The 14,210-nt window shown below is 50.5% G+C and overlaps 1 protein-coding gene across 6 annotated transcripts in view; it reads left to right on the top strand.

Annotated features, from left to right (window-relative positions):
• Window positions 1–10,494, top strand: part of KMT5B (lysine methyltransferase 5B) — a 54,122-nt gene extending 43,628 nt beyond the window's left edge. For 5 of the 6 annotated variants that reach the window (XM_040639553.1, XM_040639551.1, XM_040639552.1 and 2 more), the window contains 2 exons: window positions 676–872; window positions 7,577–10,494. In XM_040639553.1, coding sequence (XP_040495487.1) covers window positions 676–872; window positions 7,577–9,051 — 1,672 coding nt within the window. In that variant the 3' untranslated portion in view covers window positions 9,052–10,494. Of the gene's footprint in view, window positions 1–675; window positions 873–1,167; window positions 2,149–7,576 lie in introns of those variants that run through there. The other variant, XM_008709087.2, reaches the window with a different exon arrangement.
• Window positions 10,495–14,210: the final 3,716 nt, after the last annotated feature.

The following is a 14,210-nucleotide window of genomic DNA, read 5'->3' as shown; positions in this document are numbered from 1 at the left end:
TAGGCTACAAATCATTCTTGTCCTGTGGTGAAAGCAAGTCTTTTAATGCCTTTTATTAAGTAACATTGTGTTAATTAGTTCATTCATGTGTATCTCAATAACTTGGAATAAATTAAACAGTTTTTATTGTTCTAGAAGTCAGATTTTCACGGATACAGTGTAGCTGCCTTATACAGAGTTTTAGTTAAGATTTGTTTGTATCTAACATTGTGTTCTAAGTAATGAATTGATTTATGGAAATTCTCTGGTTTCTTTTTTTAATTCTTTAATTCTTAATATTCAGTATTGTAGAGTTAACTTGCATAGAGCAGAGCTGGAATATAATTAAACAGGTGGGTTATTGAAGCTATGGTGTAGCCCTAACTATTGACTAACCAGCTTTGAAATCGAAAAATCAGTTATTTCCATCGACACGTGGACTTCTGCAAGGTCTAGGAATTTCTCATGGGCAGTTAATAATCAGTTGATAATAGAAATTTGTTATTTAGAGTCTAGAGGGTTAATTTTATATGCATTTTTAATTCTTCTGCGAGTCCTAGACCCGGCAGATTCCCGGTGATGATCGGGGCCTCAGCCGTGCGTCACATATGTTGACTTGAGGTGGCCATGAGCCCTCAGCAGCTGACCTTGCAGTGAGCACACTGTCTGTTTAACCTGTGCTGTTTTCTCTTTCAGACGGGGAACCGGTGCTTTTAAATCCAGAGTGGGACTGCCTGCACCTGCTCCTGTTATCAATAGCAAATACGGACTCAGAGAAACAGATAAACGCTTAAATAGGCTTAAAAAGTTAGGTGACAGCAGCAAAAACTCAGACAGTCAATCTGTCAGCTCTAACACTGATGCAGATACCACTCAGGAAAAAAACAATGCAAGTAAGTAAGGGAGATTGATAAGCATCTATCTTCTTTTTTTTATTATTATATTTTTAAGTATTCACACAATTATCTTGCTAAAGTGTGCTTCACTTCAGTAGTTTTGATCTTTTAAATATTGAGAGAAGCTCTGGGACTCACGTGCTTCAGCAGCACCGGAAGGTTCTAGAAACGATCTGAGCACAAAAGCAGTCTGTATCCCGCCTCCAGATTCAGTCCTCTACTCTAGACTGAACTGTCTGCTTTTCTTGAATTCCTGGTAACTGGATATTACGTTCTTCATCATGTGTTCCAGGGTCGTCCTATGTTTGAGAGAAACATTTTCAAGGTGTTAGTTTGACTGTCGCCATGGCAGTAGGACTGGGTAGAGACGTCAAGGCACATACGTGTCCCTGCGCCGAGCCAGTCCGTTAGCACGCATGATGCCAACCTGGGCAGTTCATAGCTCTGGCCTCAAGGCTCCCACCTTTTTACTGCTTGCTTGCCCTTTTCAAACTGAACTGAGCCCGTTTTGCAAACCACCAGTTACCAGACTCAGAATCGTGATAGAGGGGCATCTCGAAGGTCGCTGCACTATGACGTGGTGCGTTAGCCTCCACTGAAAGCAGCAAGAGAGGTGAAAAGAAGAAGCCAGCATTAAGATACCAGTTGTGCGTGGGGGCAAGACCGTATGGAAACTGGAAACAGAGAGAATGGAGAATAAAGAGGAAAAAGCGAAGCAAGCCTAGCCGGGCAAAAGGAAACGCGTCATGTTGGTGGAGCTTTGAAGTCCCGGGACCATGCTCATGGCTGCCGGTCTCCTCTGGGTAACACCGGTTTCCTCTCATTGCCACTACAGCTGTAGGCTCTCTAGTCTGACTTGTTCTGACAGGACTAAAGTTTACAAGTTTTGACTCGGTGATCCCTAGGGACGCCAGTTTCGGCACACCAGGTGGCCGTAGGTACTCGGTAGCGCCTCTGTGCCTTCTGAAGTGGGTGGTTTGAGGCTTCTCTCCCTGTCTTCAGACGTTTGCAGCCCAGCGCGGTGCACCCCTCCCTTGCAGAAAACCCTGGAGAGAAGGAAAGGCCTCTCCCATGATGTGATGGTGAATGTCACTGCCGTGAATTCCTGCGTCCACCTGCTGCTGGAGGGTCCGAGGCCAGGTGTAACCCCGTAGCGGACGAGCAGCACTGTGTTCTAGTCCAGTCTCTCATGTCCCAAGTGAACAGAAAGAGCGCAGTTAGCCCGCCATTCACTGTTGACTGTTGGTTCTAATAATAAATGGAACATAATCAACGTTTTGTTTTCGGAGTCTGGTTCCTTGGTGAAACTGGAGACTTGTGAAGCCCGGTTTAGAAATATGTGCATGAAACACTACAGAGCGCGGACACAGCCACCACGCTGCCCACACCGGATCGCTCTGTGACACGGGGGGCACTAACTCTATTCCTACTGTATACATACTGAACTCAGTACACCACGAAGTCTAAAAGAGCATACTGTAGGTAGTTTCTGAGAGTGTACCAACTACTGTGTGACCATCTAGCGACTATTGCTTAGTAAACCAAATACTTAAAAGCCTACTGGGTGTTGAAGAGATACAGAGATGGGTGAGACTCAGGCCCCTCCCTCAGGGAGCTCACGCCCTAGCGCCAGGATACAAGTACACAGTCACGCAGAGCCGGAGTTCAGAGCGCACCAGTAAGCCCTTTGAGCTGTGGTCTCAGCATTACCGAGGAGAAATGCAGCACTTCCCAGTGATTGCTGATGGGAAGGGGCTGACTTTGTTCAAATGACCTTTCTGCAGGATGATGGTTCCGAGGACTTGGAGGGTCGGTGGAGCTAACTTTGAGGGCCGTGTGTAGAGTTGACAGGTGCGGCTCTGTGCTCTGGAGGAGCGCGAGGCTTACGCCGGTCCTCTCTCAGCCTGCCCTCCACTAGGTCACTTTCCCAGCAGTGTTCCTGCAGGCCCCCACAGGTGTTCTTTAGACGGGATTTCTTGTGGTGTCTGTGTCTCGACCATAACCTTCTACCTGTTTGAAAGAAAGACTTTGAGATGGCGGCCGTAGCAGAGCCGGGGCTGCCCGGGCCTCTCGCAGAGGCGGCGGCGAGCCGGTTGCGTAGGGATTCGGAGTGCTTTCTCCGTGTGCAGCTGCCGTCCTCCCCTGCAGCTTGTTTAGAACTCAGCGGGCAGAGAACTGCTTTCTTTGAACAGCTTGTATGTTCTTTGTAGAGAAACATTTCTGCCTAGTCGGGAGATAAATTATTCCTTCTGCGCAGATTTCTCTTTTGAGAGGCGTCTCAAGAGCCACAAGTTGACTGTTGGCTTTAGTGTCCGGAAAGAGGAGACAACAAGAAATGCATTTTCACAAATTCGGTCCACAAGCCTGAATTACAATGCCGGTATTAGAAGATCGTGGTTTTGTAGGCCTCTTGTGCCTCGATGGCTAGGCCACCCCCCCATAGTCAGTGCTACGATACAGGGTGTGAGTCCTGCCAATGTCACAAGTCGGTGTGAGACCCAGAAGACAAGGCCGGTGGAATAAGGTTATCTTAACTCCGGAGCGCCTGTCCTAGACATAGTGGACTGGGTCACCCACTTCTCACTGTCAGCTGTCACAGACTTCACTGTTGATCTGAACGCTCCTTGCGGCTGAGCCTGTAGGCTGCTCCAGAGTCCTTCCCAACAGCCTGTTGCGGGCAGCTGCTGCCAGTCTGTGCTGCTCGCGTGAGATGGAAGATGCTTGTTGTGCCTGACGAACTGAACTCTAAAGTCTTACTCAGGGTTTTCTGGATCTTCAAGTTGTGAAGATGCCAGGCTGTGGATGGCCCTCATACTCCCTTGGTTCACGTTGATAGTGTGCAGTTCTGGGCTTTTCCAGTACAGAACCCAGCCCGAGCGCGCGAGGAGCTTTGATGTCGTTCTGCTGTTCTTGTGTCTGACTGTAATTCTCGATGCCCGCGCAGGGCTGCCCTGCGCTTTGGAGGACACCCTGAGATGGCGGCGATGGCCGTGCCTTGTGGCTCCTGCACCGGGGCACGGGGACCCACACGTACCTCCGTGGCGTGCTTAGTGCAGTGGACCTTGAGTCCCAGAGCGCTGTCCACATCCCACCTCTTCCCCTTATACCAGGTGGACGATCTGAGGCCTGCTTGTCCATATGCGCTTGGCTGTCTCACGGATTTACTAGCACTACAGAGAATGCATGTTAGGGTTGAGATCATACTGACTGGGCCATTTTGCACAGCACCAGTATATAATAACTGCTAAGAATGTATATCTCCACCTGAAATTGCTGTCTTAGGTTTAGGCATTGGGGACTTGTCCCTGCCGCCAGGCAAGAGAGTCGCCTGGGGTGTAGCCGCACCGAGGCCAGAGTAGCCACAGGTGTACCTGATCTCTACTGAGTCAGAATCCCCAGTCTCTTGACAGACTTCCGTTAGTTTGCAGCGTGGCTCCGGTCTTCCGCGTTTACCTACCATCACTATCATCTGGAAACCCTGGAGGACAGCGTAGACCTGTCTTTAAGAGAAGAGCCCTTGGCGCCCATGGGGCTCCCATCGTAGTCACACTGCTCACATTTCTCTTGCCCGGCTTGTCTGGGTCTTTTCTGACCTTTGACTTGATGAGCATACCTCTTAGCTGGGCTTTTGTGAGATGCTGTTTTTAAGACGAGACTGACCAATACAAGAACATACGTGAGATCTCTGTATCGAAAAAATACAGAGCATCAAGGCAATCTATTTTGTGCTGTTGAGAACACAAACACAAGTGCTTTGTCCGTGGTTCACTGCAGTGGGTTAGCAAGGAATCCATTGGAAGCAGGGGTGGATTCAGAATCATAAAATGAGACTGACCTAATGGATTAAAATACAAGCTGGAGTAAGGATAGTCTCAGGTGCTCTGAAAACACAGAGGAAGGGTGATCTGTCATCTGTAGAAAGTCATGAAAGGCTCCCCGAGCAAAGCATTTCCTAAGCAGAGTCTTAAAGAGGGTAGGGGGTTGGCCAAGTGAAGCATGGTCAGAGCAGAGGAAATTCATAAGTGGAGATACGGGGATGAGCGTAGGACTCGAATAAAGAAAGTACATCACGGCTGGAGTAGGGAGGGTGTGGGAAGGAGGGATATGACCATTGTTTAAAATTTTGGATTTATTCTTAAAGCATTAGGTTATTGAAAGTTTTAAAGCCCGGCAATGACATGTTGTACTAGGAAAATCACTCTGGCCACAGGGTAGAGAATGGGATGTTGGGGAAGCGATGGCAGAGATAAGAAAAGGTAGGGAGGGAGTCGTTGCCGCGGTTCAGGCAGGGGACTGTGAAGCGAGACAAGTAGATGGCCGCAGGGATGCCGCAGGAGTGGCCTCCATGGGACATAATGGCTGACCGGACGAGGCGGTTAGGGAAAGCAGGAGGCCAGGATGACCTCCCACTGTCTGCTTGGGCAGCTGGGTGGACGGTGGTGGTACTGAGCAGGTTGGAGGATTTAGCAGAACAGCCGTGAAGCTTGATGGTGAGTTCAGTTTGGGTATGTTGACTGTGATGAGGAGTCCATCCTCGGGGAGATCTAGATGCCAGCAGGCATTTGGTGATACGGATCTGTAATCTAAGAGGGAGGCTAGAGAAAGTGGTTCGGGAGCTGCCAGCACATCAGTGGTAAGAGCCACACGGGGCAGGGGTGGGTGCCTATCACCAAGAGAATGCGTGTAGTTTCCGAAGTCTAGGACAGCAGAGGCCTGAGGAGCGCAGCTGAAGGGGCAAATGGAAGGGCAGGAGAGAGTGCTCCTGTGGGCAGCCAACGAGACAGGAGTTTTCAGGAAGAAAAATGGTTAGTAGTGTCACATTCTGCAGAGAAGGGAAGTGGAGGAAGGGCTGGACAGTGCCCACTGGATTTCGTGACGAGGTTTTCCAAGATTGGCAAAGGCTATCTTATTAGAGGGACAAGCTGGATCCGGATTGCAGGGGGATTGCTGTCAAACGTGTGGTGTAGACGTTTTCATGGTGAAGGGGCGACTGCAGGTACAGAATGAGAACAGGATGGCAAAAGGAAAAGGAAGGCTGAGGACCACATAGAATGGTCCTCGAGGAGTCTGGGCTGAGCCAAAGGACTTCACAGCCACATTTGAGAAGGTCGAGTGCCGCACGCTGACGAGCATTTACGTCAACAAGCACATCTATTCAGTCTACCTTGTAGGAAGACTTGTAAGCGTGAAGAAATCCTCTAACAAAAGAATGCCCTGGATAGCCTTGTATTTTAAAAAATAATTTCCAGCTAGTTTTGTATAATTCCAATTCATGCTACATCAGTTGTTCTCCAATTGGATGGCATCCAAGCCACGACTCCTATTCTAAAAAGAAGTGGCCGCCTTGGGGTGGTAGCCCACATGGATAAGCACATTCTTGGTCTGATCAGGGGATCTCACTCCTGGGGACTGTGCTGGTTTGGGTACCCCAAAGCCATTCATGAGACACCCTTCTTGAGTACAGAGACTTCTAGGTGGTTTGATATTTTTGGAATGCCTGTAATGCATTCTTGTTCTTCTCTCATAAAAACTAATGGTAACTTACTTGCTTAGCCATGCAGAAGGAAAGACAGTCGCCCTGGCAACCCTTGGGCATGTCAGCGGCGCCGACAGTCTTTGTTGGGCAGTGTGCTTGGCTTACCCATAGTTGCTTTTTACTCTCCCTGTTTTCTGGTGAGAAATGGGGATTATTAGTGTGGTCATCTCAGCTTCCCTAGTGGATGACTGAAAGGGGTAGTTGAATGGAGAAGAGGTTTTCAGGTGGGGCTGGGGAGATGGACTCCTGTAAAACACTATACATACAGGTCCAAAATGTAAATGGCGAGAAAAACATAAAGACAGCAGAAAGTCTATGGTAAGGTCACGCTCAGTGTGGAAGCAGCTTAAACTTGAGTCACCTGTAAGCCTTTTTTAGAATCTGGTCAACGGTGCTGTTGGTCTATGGGTTGGCTGTTCCCAGTAGGGTCATCGCAGCCTTTCTACATGCTTGTCCAGAGGAAGTTGGATCCCCTCTGTCCCGAGAGCGTAACTCTGGTGGCACGCTTCTTCCCGCCTCCGTTTGATTGTCAGCAGCAGTTCTGCCGCCCTCGGGAGTCTGCTGGTCCTCACGGGGTCGGAGCGAGAACTTTGTGTAGTGCGGTTCGTTGTGGAAATGACAGTATATGGTTCTTAGGTCTCTCTTCCTTGCCTGAAACCATTGTGATAGAATGTGTCTGCTCGAGCTCGTTAGGAATGTGCTTCTGTTCTGTATTACTGGTCAAGTAACATACTTCCTTTGCATTAATGAGTAGTGGATTTAAGAAACCTGTTTTGAAGGAGGATGTTAAGAATTTGTGAAAGAAAATCTGATTTTTTTCCTCAAGTTTACTTCAAGCCTTTTATGTGGTAAAAGACTCAGGAAAAGAAATACTTACTTTGGACGAGTTATTGTGATAGATCACGGACGAGCTCAGAGTGGAATCCAGGTCCTTGCTGTGTGAAATGCATGGCGCCCCGTAACTCGGAGGCAGCGGTTGGGAAGTTAGAGGAGGGTGGTGTGGGGGTGCCCGCGTGCCGGCCGAGACCCAACGGGGTCCACCTTGCACGTGCTGGTATAATCCGAACTTTTCATAGCTGCGGGGTTCGGGCATTGTTGTGTTGAGCGCTCCGGTGTTACTAAGGCTGGTTTTCATCCTTTTTTTTTTTTCCTCCTTAACTTGCAGCTCCTAACCGAAAATCGTCAGTTGGTGTGAAAAAGAACAGCAAGAGCAGAACATTAACAAGGCAATCTATGTCAAGAATTCCAGCTTCTTCCAACTCTACCTCATCTAAGCTAACTCATATAAATAATTCCAGGGTACCAAAGAAACTGAAAAAGCCTGCAAAGCCTTTACTTTCAAAGATAAAATTAAGAAATCATTGCAAACGGCTGGAGCAAAAGAGCGCTTCAAGAAAACTCGAGATGGGAAACTTAGTCCTCAAAGAGCCCAAAGTAGTTCTGTATAAAAACTTACCCATTAAAAAAGATGAGCCAGAGGGACCAGCTCAAGCCACAGCCGCCGGCGGGTGCTTAACTAGACACGCGGCGCGTGAGCACAGGGCGAGCTCCGGGCGGGGCGCCCCGCCGCCGGGGGACGGCGCCCCCTGCACCTACACCCCCCGGCGCTCCACGCGGACCAGGGTGAGTCCGAGGGAGCCCTCCGACCCCAAGCCGGAACCAAATGCGTCGGACGGCTGCAAGAGCAGCTCGCCAGAGGCCTGCCCGGACGGCGGCGAGCAGCCGGCCCCCGCGGCGCCGGAGGAGGACCTGGCCCCCGGAACGGCGCAGGAGGCGGAGGCCAAGTGTCAGAGGAGCGACAGCAGCGCGGCCAAGAAGAAGTCACGGCCAGGAAAACTTGTGAAACAGTTGGCGCAAGCCGAGGAGCCTGCCGCGGGGCAGGACTCCCCCGGAGAAGCCGGCGTGGCGCCCGAGGCGCTGGGGCCGCACTGCGAGCCGGGCGAGCGCGGCACCCCGGAGGCCGCGCCTGGGGGCTTCCCGGACTGGGCGCCTTCGCCCGGCGGCGGGGCGGTGGTCACGTCCGACAGCTTCAAGGCAAGAGACGGCTTCAGAACTGCAAAGAGTAAAAAGAAGAGGCGAATCACAAGGTATGATGCCCAGTTGATCCTGGAGAATAACTCCGGGATTCCCAAATTGACTCTCCGTAGGCGTCACGACAGCAGCAGCAAGACAAACGACCAAGAGAATGACGGAATGAGTTCTTCGAAAATAAGCATCAAGTTAAGTAAAGACCATGAAAACGATAATAATCTGTATGTAGCAAAGCTCAATAATGGGTTTAACTCAGGGTCAGGCAGCAGCTCCACAAAACTAAAGATCCAGCTGAAGCGGGACGAGGAAGGTCGGGGGCCGTACGCGGAGGGGCTCCACGAGAACGGGGTGTGCTGCAGCGACCCTCTCTCGCTGCTGGAGTCCCGCATGGAAGTGGACGACTACAGCCAGTACGAGGAGGAGAGCACGGATGAGCCCTCCTCCTCGGACGGCGACGAGGAGGACGAGGACTACGAGGAGGACTTCGAGGACGACTTCATTCCTCTTCCTCCAGCCAAGCGCCTGCGGCTGATAGTCGGGAAGGACTCCATAGATATTGACATCTCTTCCCGGAGAAGAGAAGACCAGTCTTTGAGGCTCAACGCATAAGCTCTTGGTCTCACTTTGGCCTGGGAAACCTACTTTAAAGAAATAAAAACAAATTCCAGTCAGTTATTCCTCACCCGAGACGTTCTAGCGGCCGCGCTTCCCTCCTCTCTCCACTTAGCAGCGTCATACTGTAGAAAGTGTACAGCGCACTGACTCTCCCTAAGTCTGATTTGTGCAAATTTTTATTGTACTTTTTAAATAGCCTTCTTACGTGCAATTCTGAGTTAGCGGGAAAGCCCTGTTGTAAAATAAAGGCTCAAGCGAAATTGTACAGTGATAGCAACTTTCCACACAGGACGTTGAAAACAATAATGTGGCTACACAATTTTCTTTTCTGTTTTCTTTTTTTTTAAACCAAGAGCATCAACTGGCTCTTTAATATATGACTAAACAATAATTTAAAACAAATCATAGTAGCAGCATATTAAGGTTTTCTAGTATATGCTAATATCACCAGCAATGATCTTTGGCTTTTTGATTTATTTGCTAGATGTGCCCCCCTCGGGGTTTTGTCAGTTTCACACTGTTTGCTGGCCCGGGTGTAGTTTGTGGCCTTGCCTAAAAGAGCAAACCATCGGTTGGGAGTCAAATTGGTTTCTTTAAAAAAACAAAGTACAATTACACGTGTGACCGCCAACTTTTCAGTACGTTATATGTACGAGGGTGGCAGTGTGCAGGATAGGTTCCGATACAGCGTATTTATTGCTTGTCGTGTAAATTAAAGACCTTGTATTTAACACTTTTCAATCCTTTTAGATAAAATTGTTCTTTGCAAGAATGATTGGTGCTTATTTTTTCAAAACTTTGCTGTGAACACCGTGATGACAACAAGCGACATTTATCTAATGAGCTCCAGCTCTTAATTCGGGTCTTCGAGGGTTCTGTTGCACTTGTAAAATGCTACAAGGAATATTAAAAACTCTATTCACTTTAACTTATAATAGTTTATGAAATAAAAACATGAGTCACAGCTTTTGTTCTGTGGTAACCTATAAAAATGTTTGTCTTTGAAATTCAATGTAAAGAACTGAAAACAATGTATATGTTGTAAATATTTGTGTGTTGTGAGAAACTTTTGTCATAAGAAATTAAAAGAACTTACCAGGAAGGTTTTTAAGTTTAGAAATATTCATGCCAATAAAATAGGAAATTATAAAATATATAGTTCTAAGCACTGCATCAGTGGGAGTTCTTGGCTTATGTTAGTTTATGTATGGAAATATCAAAGATTTTTTTGACTATATTATCAGTTAAACGAAAAGAGGAGTCAGATTTAATTTGTTTTTTTGAAGCACTTTGAGAAGAGAAATTAATTTTAAGTAACTTAATGAGCAAATTTTTGATTACTACTTCATGGTCAATACCAACCTTTCATTTCTCTGGATTATTTTACAAATCATTGGACAAAGAATTTGGGAATATAAAGCCGTAGCAGGTGTTTGACGCCGGTGGGTCTCTTTATTTCTGGGAAATGCGTACATGTACTTTCAGGTATACAGTGTTCCTGAGTCAAATCGATTTAGGGGGTTCGTGTAGTGTCTATAGAAGAGTAGCCCATGTCTTAAGATATTAAAAGGAATCTGCCCGAAAGGAAAAGTCCAGTGGAGAAAACCTCAATGCTTACTGTTATTTCTAGGTGATTCCTGCCGTTTTCCAGGTTCTAAGGACACCCTTTAAATTGAGTCCCATAAAACGATTGCCAATAGGGGTTCCACATAGAAATTAATAATAATCATAAAAGTGTTTGCAATGTAGAGTTTTGTTTCTCCCCATGTTCTTTAAGGCGTTACTCGTGTGGTCTTACGTCGCCTCATTCCTGTCCGTCCCGTGCAGGTCAGCCCCTCAGGTGGTAGCGTGGAGGTGGGCGCAGACCCGCTTGCCCACCGCACGCACCCCTGCTCCGCGTGGGGCTCTCCCCCTCGCGAAGCAGGACAGCCCCCGGGCTCTGTCCCGAGGCCCTCGGAGCGCGTTGCGGACCACGTCCAGTCCTCACGTTGTCCCTCGTGGGAGGAGTGCGAGACGCGCGCCACTAAGGAAGGTCGAGCATAGACGCCGTGTCTGGAAAGTACCAGAAGCGGTGGGCCACCTCTTTCACTCCCGTCTTAGCGTGGAGCGTTTCGAAGAGGTTCAGAGACTGAATCTCAAACCGTCTCCCGGAATACCAACAACAGCCATTTCAGGAATTTCCAGCTAAAGGAAAAAGTCACGAAATACCACATTTCCCACGTTTCTCCATTTTTAAGCTTAATTTTAGTAACTTATTTATGTTTGTGTTAACTTGATGGTGGCCTCGGCTTTTCGAGGCTGACCTTCCCCGCGGGCCCGGGCGGCGGCGCCCGGGAGCGTCCCCGCCTCGGGAGGGAGTCGGGGTGCACGAGCGCGGGGCGGCCGCGGCTGCCGCCTTCCAGGGAGACCCGATGCCGCTTTCCAGGCGGGCGCCTCGGAGCTGCTCGGCTCCGCCGGAAGCTCAGCGGGTGGCGCGGCGGGTGGCGCGGCGACCCCTCGGAGGAGGTCGCGTTCAGTACGACTTTGAGCTTGAGCTTATGCAATGATTCGTCAAGATTTTGGCTTTGTAAGAATTAGGAAATGATCATAAAAATAAGTGTAAAGTCTTCAATTTTCAATCATTTTTCAAATTACTGTTTTGAATTGTTTTGCTGAGTTGTAATACCTTTGAGATACAATGTATTCCTTGTACTGAAAGAATGAAAAAAAAGGACTTTTTCAGCATTTGAGGTAAGTTCTTTAACGTTTCATTAAAAACATTTTTTACAAATATTTTGTACATGCACTTGCAGTATTGAGGTTAATCATTTTAATAAATTCGGAAATTAAAACAACTTGGCCGGTGTTCGCTGTATCTGAGAAGAAAAGAGCAAAGTGGTGCCTTTCTCCACGAGGCTTTCACTTGAAGTAGAATTTGTAAAGTCGAAGATTCGGAAGCTTTCTAGCATCTTCGAGTGTGGCGTTGCCTGCGCCCCGGCCTCCGTTTGCTTCCGGTGCTGCTCCGTTGAAAAGACGGGGGGAAAGCAGTCCTTGTTACCCCGGGGAGGCTCCTCTCAAACCACGCGGTCCCACGACCCCACGCTGCGCGACTCCTGAGCACCAGGTGCCTGCCCTCGCTGACGGCGACGAAACTGGCCTATGTGGGGCTGGCGTGCTCCCTCTGTCCTGGCAACCGTAGCAAAACCTCGTGGAGGGAGGAGGTAGGTCTGGCTTAGGAGTCAGGGAGCCGCAGTTGGCCGAGCCCCGCAGCTTCGAGTGGCCCCGAGTCCCCGTGGACACCCGCGTGAGCTGCACCTCGGCCCCGCGAGGCAGGCGGGCAGGGTGGGTGGTGCGGGCCGGACGGGAGAGCGCTGCCGTCCGATGGGATCCGCCGGCTTCCCAGCACGTGGAAAGGCTACGAAGCCAGCGCCCGGTCTCGGGTTTTCTCTGTGAGATGAGTTACCTTTGTCCACTAGCCCGTGGCAGCTGGCTTGCAGGGGGCTGCCCGGAGCCCTGGCGTGATTCTGTCCCCCGAGTGCCGGCTCTGTCGCTGGCGTGCACCCCATCATGCTGGCTGCAGAGCCCGGTGGCACCTTGCTAGCCCCAGGGTTCCGGTAAGCGTGGCCCTGGCCTGCGAGGGTGACGTGGTCTCCAGCTGCTCCTTCCCCGAGGTCAAGAGTGTGGGCATTGCTTGCATTCACTAGTGATGAGGCCCAGAGGAAAAGCAGATTTTGATTCCTCGGGAAGGGGCCGGGTGTGCGGTTGGGCAGGATTGGGAAGGGGACCTCCCGCCAGGGCTGCCCTCACCCCCTCTTAGGGCACCTCGGCCGCTGCACCTCCCAGGGCATCAGGTTTGTGCCTGTGGGAACTGTCGGAAAGCTTCAGGTCTGAAGGACCAAAGACGGCCTGCCGCCTCCCGTGACGACCTGGGTAATGTTCTTCCAAGAAAAAGTATGTCTGTTACCAGGTCCTATTTTCTCCTTGTCAGATGTGTGAGTTTTCCTGCTAAGTTCAGTAGATCTGTGACTTCCCTCTTCTGGGGGTAACCCCCCCCCCCACTGAGTCTGCTCTGCCGTGGGGACGCTCACACACCAGAAGGCTGGCAGGGGACGTGCAGGCGGTGGCGAGTCTGAGACCCTGAACGGCACTATCCCGAGTGACAGGAGCGAGGCGGCGTTTCTTTAATATTTGTTGAACACCTGTTCTGTGTTAGTGCGAGCGGTGGGGGGAGGCAAGAGGTCAGAGGCCTCAGTGTGGGTGTAATTAAAGCCCTGGGAGCAGGTGAGGGGACCTAGGGGAGGGGGGCAGACGGCCCCTGGGCCCCCCCCACACACCCTCGACCTGGGGAGACCTGGGAGACCTGGGAGAGGGCAGAGGGGCGGCACTTCCAGGAGCAGCCAGACTGGTGGGGAGAGAGGAAGTCCGGCTGGGAGGGACAGGAGCATGGCTGCTGGACGGGGAGGTGGGGGTAAGGGGGGCTTCGTATCGTTAATGAAGGACAGGCAGGGTGAGAGGAGAAGCTTCCACAGGGGATGGATGAGTTCCCAAAAGGGATGGTGGGGAAGTTATTCCGAGTCTGGGGCGGACGGCTGGTCTTCCTTGGTAACAAGAGGAAAAGAGGAGGACCTGTGGGGGAGCCAGTTCCAGCATGAGGGTTTCTAGTTTGTCTGTAAACAGGAGGCGAGGTCACCTGAGAGTGAGGAGGAGGTGAGAGCCCCCAGACCTTTAGGAGCATGAAGGAGAAAGGAAAAGCAAGCCGACTCTAGAAACCTGGCATAATTCACGACAGAAATCCTTACCACTCACCTTCCAGGTGCCGGACGGTGTTCCAAACACCCCAACACACCAGCACTTCTCAGCCCGGGGGTGAGACTCTCAGCTCGGCGCGGGGGGCGGAGTGATAGAGGGCTCAGGGGGCAGGAGAGGGCTTGAGTGAAGAGCCCCGGAGGGTGTGCAGGTCAGGGAAGAGAAGGTAAGTCCACGGCCTGAACAGGAACAGTACAGACCCCCGAGGCCTGGAGGTGCTCCCGTGGTCAGAGGACAGTCCAGCAGTAGTCGGACCAGCACGTGGGTGGACAGGGGGTTGAGGTCAGAGCGGGCTCTCGGAACTTTGGAAGGACTGCATTTAAATGATGGCAGCGTCCCTGATGGAACCTGGGGGCGTGTCCTGGTCC

Source organism: Ursus maritimus, unplaced genomic scaffold (genome assembly GCF_017311325.1).
Source record: "Ursus maritimus isolate PB19 unplaced genomic scaffold, ASM1731132v1 scaffold_23, whole genome shotgun sequence".
Lineage (NCBI taxonomy): Eukaryota > Metazoa > Chordata > Mammalia > Carnivora > Ursidae > Ursus > Ursus maritimus.
Note: the sequence above shows the minus strand (reverse complement) of the source record. Positions and strands in the feature narration are given on the sequence as shown.